Source organism: Habropoda laboriosa, unplaced genomic scaffold, assembly GCF_001263275.1.
Source record: "Habropoda laboriosa isolate 0110345459 unplaced genomic scaffold, ASM126327v1 scaffold9, whole genome shotgun sequence".
Lineage (NCBI taxonomy): Eukaryota > Metazoa > Arthropoda > Insecta > Hymenoptera > Apidae > Habropoda > Habropoda laboriosa.
The window spans coordinates 2,837,158-2,848,534 of NW_017100191.1; the positions used below are offsets into that span (position 1 = coordinate 2,837,158).

General features: G+C 32.7%; 2 protein-coding genes across 3 annotated transcripts; both read right to left on the reverse strand.

Moving 5' to 3' along the window:
* Positions 1–4,485: 4,485 nt before the first annotated feature.
* On the reverse strand, positions 4,486–8,497 carry LOC108580296. 2 transcript variants are annotated; one of them, XM_017944006.1, is made up of 8 exons: positions 8,349–8,497; positions 7,855–7,971; positions 6,512–7,791; positions 6,229–6,441; positions 6,015–6,161; positions 5,866–5,926; positions 5,504–5,632; positions 4,486–5,351 (listed from the first exon to the last, which is right to left on the reverse strand). In XM_017944006.1, exons 2-8 carry the CDS (start codon positions 7,955–7,957, stop codon positions 4,843–4,845), a joined length of 2,442 nt encoding a protein of 813 aa, XP_017799495.1. In that variant the 5' UTR covers positions 7,958–7,971; positions 8,349–8,497; the 3' UTR covers positions 4,486–4,842. The 2 variants fall into 2 exon arrangements, with proteins under 2 accessions (XP_017799495.1, XP_017799496.1); XM_017944007.1 differs by lacking the exon at positions 8,349–8,497 and adding an exon at positions 8,140–8,295.
* A 386-nt stretch (positions 8,498–8,883) lies between these two features.
* On the reverse strand, positions 8,884–11,343 carry LOC108580272 (zinc finger protein 2-like). Its single transcript, XM_017943982.1, has 5 exons — positions 11,074–11,343; positions 10,370–10,989; positions 10,010–10,303; positions 9,388–9,948; positions 8,884–9,319 (listed from the first exon to the last, which is right to left on the reverse strand). The coding sequence occupies exons 1-5, from the start codon at positions 11,341–11,343 to the stop codon at positions 8,884–8,886; spliced, it is 2,181 nt and encodes a 726-aa protein (XP_017799471.1).
* Positions 11,344–11,377: the final 34 nt, after the last annotated feature.

Here is an 11,377-nt window from a genome sequence, read left to right on the forward strand (position 1 = left end):
GACGCCATAACCTAATTGCTACGACATCCTGTTCCGACGACTCTAAATATAACCTTACTTATATTCGTCGTATTTTTGATCGAGTAATTCATATTTTTTTCCCCGAGTACTTGCAGAATACTGTTCGTCAGTATAGTGAGTGTAATATATGAGTCGTTTAAAGTAGTCTCAAGAGGCTAGTTGATAAAAATTCGTTCTCACCAAGAACACACAGTATCTCCGGAGCAACGTGTGAATTCTTTCACCTGTTATTTCGCTGTTCATTGGTTGCGCACCTTGCCGGCGCAAGACTAAGCTGCACAATAAAAGATCTCTCTCTTCCTCTCACGTCAACTGACTCTTCCTCTATGTATACGGGCATACGAGTCGTGACCTTGTGGCATTTGGTACCTGGTTGTACCAGTCGGCGCACGACTACGCCTAGCGTGTACAGTGATGGCCACAATTCCACAGCTAAATAACTTATCTTTGTTAAATTTTTCATTGAAAAAAAGGAACGATTATTTTCACCCCATTGATTATTATGTTTTGCAATTTACAGGCGCTCCATGATTCGTAAAAAACTATACTTCTGGTAAACTACTAATGATATTATATGTGAATATGCATATTTGTAGTGGTACTGTTGTCAAACAATGATTGGTGTAGTACGGTTATCAGTATTGGTATTCAACATACAACTGGTAAAAATAAGAGTTTTTATTGACACGGTAAAAGTAAAAATAAAGTATTTTCATAGTTGGTACGTAAGTTCTGAAGACTGACTAATACCAATTAAATGATTCGGGCTTTTGTGTGAATTTATCCTGCACAAGAGGACCCTATTCTTGCAAAGAAGAATTCAAACTGAGTTGGACAAATGAGTTATTAAAGTGAAGATGGAAGTATACATTAGGATTCTTCTATTTGTAATTTACTTGAACATTGTCCTTATTGAGGCAATTATTAAAATATATATGCAGAGTGCATCACGTAACTGGGACCACTTCGATTAGTACGTAAGTAAATGTTTAAATGTTCAGATAAAAGTTGAATGATTTCAAGGGCGGCATAATTTGACGCGATTAGCTTCTTTTTTTTGTAAGATGATGCGTAGAGGACATATGAAAGTCGAGTTTGTTTTTTTAAATAGAATCATATATTTTTTATTACGTTATTCAATCCAGCTCGTAATTTTGTATAAAAAAGTATTAACCTGTTCATATAAAAAAATCATTAGTTTAGGAGATATGAAAATTAGGAGATAAAAAATGAGTTAATGGTAGTTACAGTTAGATATTAAAAAAAAAAAAAAAAATGGGCATACCACTTTCAAAAACAACGGCTCATATTTTAACTTCAAATATTCGAAGTGGTATAACTGGAACCACTGGCGATAACTCCCAAAGTAATAACTTGGGCAGAAATTGCTACAGACGAAATCTGCATTATCCAATTTCTTCCTATCACTTGTATTTTTCAAAATTTCAATTGTTTAAATGGAAGTCAGCATTTTCTTTTTATAACAAAAGTTATAGATAATAGTAAAACAAATTCAGTAATGTGTATTACGATGGTCACTAAATCATTTTTAATGAAATTCTACCAATTAACGTACCCGAAAAGTGCTTCAGATGTTTGAACTTTGGGGAATCTTGATAATAACATAAGCAAAAGATTACCGTTCTGCAAATGTCTTTTATTCTATATGATGATTTTACATGTGTTAAAGTTATAATAATTTAGGAATGATGTTCAAAGTGTTGTCCTTGGATGTCAATTCATTTTCAAATTTTTTGTCGAACATCTGAAGCACCAATTTTCGGATACGTTAATTGACCTTGAAATTTTGAAAAATACAAATGATAGGAAGAAATCGAATAATGCTATGTGGTCCCGTTAGAACTATGCAAATTTCTGCTCAAGTTCCCAAATTTGCCCACTTCGAATAATTGAAGTTAAAATATTTCCTAAAGTAATGGTTTTTTTATATGAACAGGTTAATACTTTTTTATACTTACGAGCTGGATTGAATAACGTAATAAAAATTATATGATTCCATTTAAAAAAACAAACTCGACTTTCATATGTCCTCTACGTATCATCTTACACAAAAAAGCTAATCGCGTCAAATTATACCCCCTTAAAACCATTCAACTTTTATCTGAAACATTTACTTACGTACTAATCAAAGTGGTCTCAGTTATGTGATCCACCCTGTATACATACGGGGTGTGTCACGAATCAGTCCCCACAATTCTTTTGGCACTTTCAATCATTTTGACAAAAAAATGTGCACAAATCTTAATCAGTACTCATTCCGCAGGAAATTGCAGATTTAAAAATAGCCAAAAATATTTCTCTTCAATAAAAAATGAAAGTCACTATAATTTTTTTAATTGGGACTATATGTTTTAACTTTTAACATAGGTGATGTCAAGACAAATTCAATGACTTAGTATACTATGACCTTGGGATAACCTTGAATTCAGAAATCGTCATGAACCGATTGCCATGATATTTGATCTAATGACCGACGATATATAACGTCGAAGCACCGAAAACCTTAAAGAACACATAATAGTAGTGTACAAAGTTATTCTTTAATTGAAGCTACATATCAGAATTTGTAAAAAAAGAGCAGAACTTTGTGTTGCAGAAGGTGGGATGCAGTTCAAACATTTGCTTTAATTGATTGCGTGTACGTCCTAAATCAAATTTAATTTCCAGTTGTTTGTATCATCTTGTACATGTTTTTCATTTTATTTTCGTCTGAATGTGGTGTGTTGATGTTATGTATTGTCGAATTAACAATAAATCAAATATCGTGGCAATCGATTCATGATGATTTCTGAATTCAAGGTCATCACAAGATAATAGTATACTAGGTTATTAAATTCCTCTTGACAACACCTATAATACTGTGCACTTAAAAATACGTAATCCCAATTAAAGAAATTATGGTGACCTTCATTTTTTATTGAAGAGAAATGTTCTTGGCTATTTTTAAATCTGCAATTTTTTGCCGATTGAGTACTGACTAAGTTTTGTTCACAAGATTTTTTTGTTAGATGATTGGAAATGCCAAAAAAATTGTGGGGGCTGATTCGTGATGCACCCTGTATATGTATATGTACATCTCCATCTTTTCATCATAAAGAATAAATTGAGATAATAAATAAAATAATGGTTATAATATAGTAGTTACAATATCAATATTAGAACTTAATTAGTAAATTAAAATAATAAAATACTATTAAAATATTTTTATTTGCTTAACACCTTGGACATTTTAAAGTAATACTTCAATACTATAATCAAAAATAAGCAAAATTAAAATGTAAACTTTTATAGCATTAAACATACATTATACATTTTTTTCTGTGATTGCCCCAAATTCTTTCAAATCTCCAATGCAATATCAGTCCTCTTGTTAGTAACAACAGAATACTTAAATGGACTTTAAATCGTTATACTATAAGAACATTCAGTCTACTAAAAATGATAATTATCAAATGTCAAAGGTATAAGCACCTCCTATTAAGTTTCTCATCAACACTTTTACATTTTTATCTACGATATATCTCATTATTATTTGTTAAGTCACTTTTGAACACCAGCTATATCCATGACAATTCCCTCTGAACGTAATATCAATACTAAATCTTAACTCGAACATCGAGTATTTTATTTCACTTACTACTTGCAATTATGATGTAGCCAGGAGATATACAAAATTGGCTGAAAAAAGAAATTCATATTGAAAAACTAATTAGTTAATTTTTCCATTTACTTAAATTAGTAATACATATTTCTGATCATTCTATAAAATAAGAAAATGCATATAACATGTAACATAGAATACTTGTGAACATGAAAACATGGAGACATGGTTGAACACAAAATTTCTTAATAATATCTTCCCATAAGAACAATTCTATTTTAAATAATTGTAACAATGATTTATTTGCAAATATATACAACTACAACATGTGTCATCACATGCCTCCATCAAAAAGTCTGGCTGCACCACTAACTTGCACGCTTTTTCACCTGTTCACGGAACAGAGTCAGTGCACATAAAAGGTTAAGTACATTATAGACCTGCAAGGTCCTATAAAGACACGATTAAAAATACAAATTGTGTCCACCAGACAATTGCATAATAATAACAGTTGGAACACTATTAGAAACAGTAATATTAATATAAATGATTTAATTACTAACTAAATGATTATAATATTCACAATTTCATTTTAATTACAACTTACAAAAACAATATAATTAAACATACTATTTCTAACCTATAAATTGGTCCACATTGTATCTGAAAATAAACAAAGAAATGACAAAACGGATTAAGAAATACACAAATTCAAGAACCTAGAACAGTAATTATATATCACATACTAGAAACTATAAGTGATGTTTCCATTAAGAACACCCATGAGTGCCTTTGAACCTAAAACTTATCAGAACATCTAAGTTTATGTATTCGATAAAGTATCGTGACTCCATTGCGTGAACAAAATGAAAATGTTCTACGTCACCATCTTATCGTGCAAAAATGATAGAAAATCTGTATTTCAGAGTGTACTGTAGACATCCACTATTCAGTACACTCCATACAGAGTCTCTTTTGTATTTTTTTTGAATAGAAAGTACAGAATACTTTATCAGTCGGTGTTTCTTCAGGGGGAAATAGGTTAGGATCGAAGGTCGGTCCAAGCGCGGGTTTGAAAGGTTTAATACGGAACGTCGTTTCTGCTTCGTTTGTACGTCTCGTCGATGCGTCCACAGAGGACAGAGATATCCATCGAAAATGTTCTTGACCTTTCAAACTCGCGCTCAGACCGACGTTACTCAGCCGGGCATCTTACGACTTATAACACCCATTTCGCAAGTGATCTGCTTGTGTTCGCGATCAAGCATTAAAGTTCTAGCGCTCAGGAATGACAAATCCGGTAATCGGTTTAATACTCTAGATGTTTCCGGTTGAATAGGCATTACTCGACCATATCTGTCCATCACCACGTGTTCTGATCCAGATCTCTTGTTCACAGACTTGCTACGATAGTCTCCTAAAGTTGACTTTTCAGTGGACAAATACTGTCTATCGGTACATGAATACTGTCTCTCGGTTGTGTATTGCTTTTCCATTGAAATATTCCTCTGGACACCTGTACTCTTTCTTTGCCCTAGATCAAGGTCCGTTCTTCTCTTCCACTCTGATACACGAGGGGCTGGCAGAGGCTCGATCATCTTCGAAGGCTGTGAACGTTTCTGTGATTTCATAACTTCATTTTCCAAAGGGTCTATCGTCTCCACTTTGGACACCGAATTGCAACGTTCTCGGTTTATATCTGGGACATCTATTGTTTTATAAAATATTTCATTCAGAGGATTGTTTTTTCGTTTGTTTAGAAAACATAGTAGAAGCATGCAGTAAAATCATCACTCTAATATTTTTACATCTCTCATGCTACTCAGGATATAGAGTACAAGATACAAGCCTAAGACTTACGATGATTAATAGGATTCCTTGTGCTACTCGGTCGACGATAGGATTCAGAGTTGGTGGAGCTGTGGGATGTTAGTAGAGGATCGAAAGGACACAAAAAGTCCAGAGGTAGAAGAGCAGATAACCCACCACCTAGATTACATGATTCATCAAAGAACGTTCCCAGCGATTAGCACACTTTACACCAAAAATAAAATTGCATAAGCAAACAAAGTGAGGTAAGCAGTGCAATATTTTAAACCTAAAGTATGTGAACATAAAACGGGGAATAATTCTTAATACATTTAATAATATATCTATTATCTGTATTCTTGGCGATAAAATAAAACTAATTTGTATAAACGTATACCGCACTGAATACTTACTAGCTTCTAAGGGATTAACAAGCCCCGAACTATTCCAATCGAATTGAGCAGCAGGTACTTCCTAATTGGATTTTATTGTTATTAATTATAGTTGAATATGTTGTGTGTTGTGTTGTTTAATATATGTCAATGAATGATTGAAAACTTACTTCTAAGTTGGTTGAAGTTTGAGTTTTATTGATATTTGATGTAACAGCTGGTTGGGGATCAGCTGTGGCTTTGATTGGTTCCAATGGAGTAAAACCAAGATTAGCAGCAAATCTGGGGACATTTGGATTCCATCTTGGACCAAATAACTGCAAACACTTAAATTTAATATCTAATTACTGTTTTGACATTATCACACCAACAAATATCACTTACAATATTACGTGAATCAATGCCAAGAGAATTTAACAATACATTGTTACTGGAACTATTTGCCCATTGATATGTCAAAGCATTTGTTTCCTCAACATTTTTTATACTCTGCCAGACTTTATCTACCTGGCTTATCAATGATTGTATTTCTATCTCACATTGCACTGAATCCATAGAAAACATTGTTGTTATAATGTCCTCTATTTTGTTAGCAGCCTAAAGAAAGTTTATGTAAATTTTTGATACTTCAATATTTTATGGAGGAAATAAAATAACGGAAACTCACATTTTTATTTTCTATCTGACAAATTGATTCTTTCAAGTTAATCTGTGGTTGTTCTACTACAGGTTGTTCAGAGGCTGATTCAAAATCATTAAAGTCCCCAAAATCATCGACATCGTTATCTTTATCAGGTACATTTGTTTCATCAGGCTTTACAAATTGCGTTTGCTCCGAAAAATTAGTGAAATCGCCAAAATCATCATCCTGAACCAACGTTTCGCCTTTCACCTTATTGGTTTCTACTGAATAATCAGGAAACTCAACCTGAATAGCATTAGAAGTTTCCAATATAGAATCATACTTGAAGTCACCAAATTCTTCGCTAGAACACCTGGAAATATCTGGCAGTGGTGCAGAAGATGGAAAATCATTCTTAATTTGAACATTTTCATTCTTAGAAAACTGATAGATGTCCTTGACAATTTCGTTTTCCATTTGATTTTTGGGTAAAAACTTGTATTTTGAATCATCAACGTTTAGAAGATTTTTCTTTACAGGATCATAAAAAATTGAGTGTTCAACTGAGTTTGCGAATTTTGAGTTATTAACTTCAAATGCAAAGACTTCTTTTTCATTAGGCACATCTAGATTTTCTACAAATTGAGCTTCCAATTTTGACTTTTCAATAGAATCTTCAAAATCCAAACTTAAGTCTTTCTTATCATCTACATTAGAATCTTTATTTAAACTGTTCACATTATTTGAAATATCTTCAGTTTCTTTAAATTTAAAATAATCTGCTTTATAAACATTTGACATATCATTGTTTGGAACCCAATTTTGTGGAGCCTCGAATTGTTCATACTCATAAAAAACCTCATCTATTGACTGTGTTGTTTCAGGAGCAGCAGTTGGATCTCCTAAATCTAAACTTAAAGGCTCTATATCTTCTAAATGATTAGGTGAAGCATCCTGTTCACTTTCTCCAAAATTACTGCCTTCACTGACCATACCAACTCCACCGAAACACCCCCTTCCCAAACTGTCTTCCTTATTGTTATTATTAACATTTTCTGAACTTTTTTTGTTATCATTTGCTACTTCTGCTATTATTTCATCAACATTCTCTACTTTTGTCTTCAGTTTAATGTCACTCACTGTGTCATTTATCTTCTCGAGAATTAAAAGATCTTCTGCAATTGTTGGTTTTGAAACAATGGTTGTTTGAGAATTATCAGAAGTTTCTGGAATGCCATTTACTTTTGGTGAGGTATTTTGAGATGATAAAGGTGTTTGTATCGGTGTTACAAGTTTGTGTGGTGAATCTGATGATACAGATAAACCTAAAAATAATTTTTATTATACACAAAGAAAGTCAGATATTCTGTAAATGATATTGCAATTACCATCTATGCCTCCAGTTGTAAAATCCCCAAATTCATCTTCTTCTGAATCTCCAAAATTATCCAGAGGAGGGGGTGTAGAACTAACTAGTGGTGGAAACGCCATTCTTCATTGGGATTCTGACAAATACATTATTTTTGAAAATTAAATACAAATATTTTTTCACAAAATTTTTCTGTTTTTTATTACCATTAATAACAAATTCAAAATTAAAAAAATTAGTTATGTTATCCATAATTTCATCTACAATGAAATAAAAGCATTCTACTTGAAATTAAAAACATTACCTTTTACCGCGACGACGAGCATATGTCAAATTTAATTAGGTTAGGTACATTCTATCGATAATGGAAAAAAATTTCGAATAAAACGCATCGAGAATACGTTGATTATGTTTAATTAATCATTGTACACCATTTAATCGCGCAATCAAGATCGGAAACAAAATCGTTTAACGTACAAGATAAAATCATAAAATGATCGAACGTTGACTTACAGATTTGTCAGGTACGTGGAGCACCTTACAAAATTGTTTTATCTATAGCTCGTCATCGTTTCAGTTTTATTGAAATGACTCTCATTAATGCATACAATCCTTATCAGTAACGATTGCAACTTGTTAGAACCACAAGGTTCGGTAGTACGAATCACGAGACATCAGTCGTATCACCTGTTCAGTACGTGTTGCATCTGCGCACCTATTCTGACTTGTTGTCGCGCGTGTTTTTAAAATAACGCGTACTTAAAACATTTTAAAACTTCGTCGTCTAAATATTTGTTTCCGTGCACAAATACCCCATTTTTGTTTTCAATTCCCTCATAACCTAACAAAATCAACAATTTTTAAACATAATAAATATTCATTGTTTGTAACTTTCCAAAATTGTGATACAAAGGATTCATTGTACTACTATGAATGTTTTATTTACATTTCATTCATTGTATTACAGCATTTATAAAAGTATCAATCTTAACGTAATAGTACAACAAAATTCCTATAATAGGGTATTTAACAATTGTTTTGGTTTAACCTATTTTAACTCTTGTTTAGCTGTATGCTGGGTTCGTCTGTGCTTTCTCATATCTCCCTTCTGCCTGAAACATCTCCCACAAACATCACAAGCATGTGGTTTTTCACCAGTGTGGATTTTTATGTGATTATTCAACGCTTCTGTTCTGGTGAATGCTTTTTCACAATAGTGACACTTGTATCTACGGTCTCCCCTGTGTATTAATCTGTGTTGATAAAAAACAGACCCTGTTAAGAAAGCCTTGTTGCAAACATCACATTTAAATGGTCGTTCCCTTGTATGCTTCTTCCTAGTGTGATCTGCTAAATCTGGCTTTATTGTGAATCTCTGATCACAATATTCACAAGCATATGGTTTTACACCCATGTGAAACCTCTTATGTGTCCACATATGACTGGACTGGGTGTAACTCTTACCACAAATATTGCAAACATACCTATACACAAATGAAAAATGTTGAAAATTCTGTAATTTTGGTGCAACATAAAAAAGGTTTATACATACGGTCGTAGTCCACTGTGTCTTCTTTTATGTGCATTCAATGAATTTGCTGTTGGCAGAAGGCTGCCGCAAATGTCACATGGAAATTTTGAGCACCTATATTTTCCATGTTCTTGAAAATCTTCTATACCTGCAAAGATACTTCCGCAGAATTCACAAATGAACTTCTCTTTGCCTTTCTCTGATTTTCTAGGCACTGGTTGATGTCGTTTTTGTTTATGCTTGTAAAGCAGAGACAGCTCTTTAACATCTCTATCGCATATTTCACATAAGAACACTACTAATACTTTGAATATTCTTGAATGTTCTTTCCAATGAAGAACAGCTTCTGCAAAGGATTTGAACGTAGAGTTACAATTATTGCAAGAGTATGGTTTTTCAACAGCATGCAATTCTCTATGGCTTTTTAGATGATCTATGTCCACAAAGTGACTACTGCAGAATTCACAATGATATAGCTTCAATACTTGCAACTCTTCAATAAGGCTAATTTTCTCCTCATGTTTCTTGCAATGTTCATCTGCAGCTTCACAACTTCCAAATGCTTCACCACAACGAACACATCTTTATGTAAAAGAAACAGCTTTATTATTAGTAAAATATAATACAAAAATAAAGATAGTACCTCCAAATTGTTTGACTGTTTTCAAAAATGATACTATGTGAAGCCACATGTTTATTCAGCCTTGATTTCTGTGTAAAACTTTTTGAACATTCAGGACATTTATATGGTTTTTCTGGAAGGTGGGTTACCACATGACGTTTTAAAGTGTACCCATCACAGAATCCCTTAGAACAGACCTCACATACATGAGGTCTTGTTTTTCCATCCACACAAATATGTTTTTTTAGTTCCTCCTGATTTTCAAATAATTTTCCACATTGTAAGCATGACACTCTACCATCTTTACAGTGGTATCTAAATATAAAATAAATTTTAATAAGAATTTTACTAAATTTCTTATGATTTCCTTACAGTTAATACCTTTTGTAATGGTAAAACAATTTTAGTTCTTTCCCAAATGTAATTTTGCATATTTCACAATACAATGCTTTCACATCTTTGTGAAAATGCTGATGGAACTGCAATCGTTCTTCAAATGTAAAAGTTGCAAAGCATATATCACACTTATATGGCTTAGAGGTGCACTGTAAGTTAGGTTTACATTTATGTTCATCCAGAGTTTCCTTTGTGTGATATAAATTCATGCATGCTCCACATTTCAGATATTTCTGCATAGTACCTAAACAGTACAATGTTATGGCTTCACTTTCAGGATCTTTGTCAATCTTAATTTCATTTGGGATTTGTTCTTCATCACTACTTTCCAGAACAATATCACTGTCATACAATTCAGTATCTGTTCCAATTTTCTTATTTTCCTCATAAGTTCTCATTCGTCCTTCGATGCATAATGGACAAGAGTCTACATTCTCCTGAGAATTTGCATCACTTATAGTATTAGTGAAAGACTGTTTCTGCTTTAATATCTCAAGAAGAGTTTCCTCAGCTTTTATACACTGAACATCAAATTCATTGCACCATGTGATCTTTTCAACACATGTTGAGCAAAGTTGCTTAGGGAGATGATCAGTTTTCTTTACCTGAAAATTAATATTATCCTTTTTAATTCAATTCCGTTTTCAATTGAATTGAATTAATATTGGATTATGAAATGCCAAAATTACCTTAATACTTAGACACGTGTTTATTTTATGTAAAAGTCTCAAAGACTCGCCGTATTCGGAGTAAATATAAATGGGATTTAGAGTTTCTCCAGCGCATAAACGGCATAAAGATTTTAATCGATTTTGATTTTCCAGATCTGGAGTGAATTCTAAAATCTCATTTGAAGAAAGCGGTTCTTCTTGAGACCAAATAATTGATCCCTCAAAGTCATCAAGATCATCCTCATGCTCGCTAAACGTACTAATCGATTCCGCCTTTCCAGTATTCATATTGTAAATCTGCAGCTTTTTTATCTAGAATTTA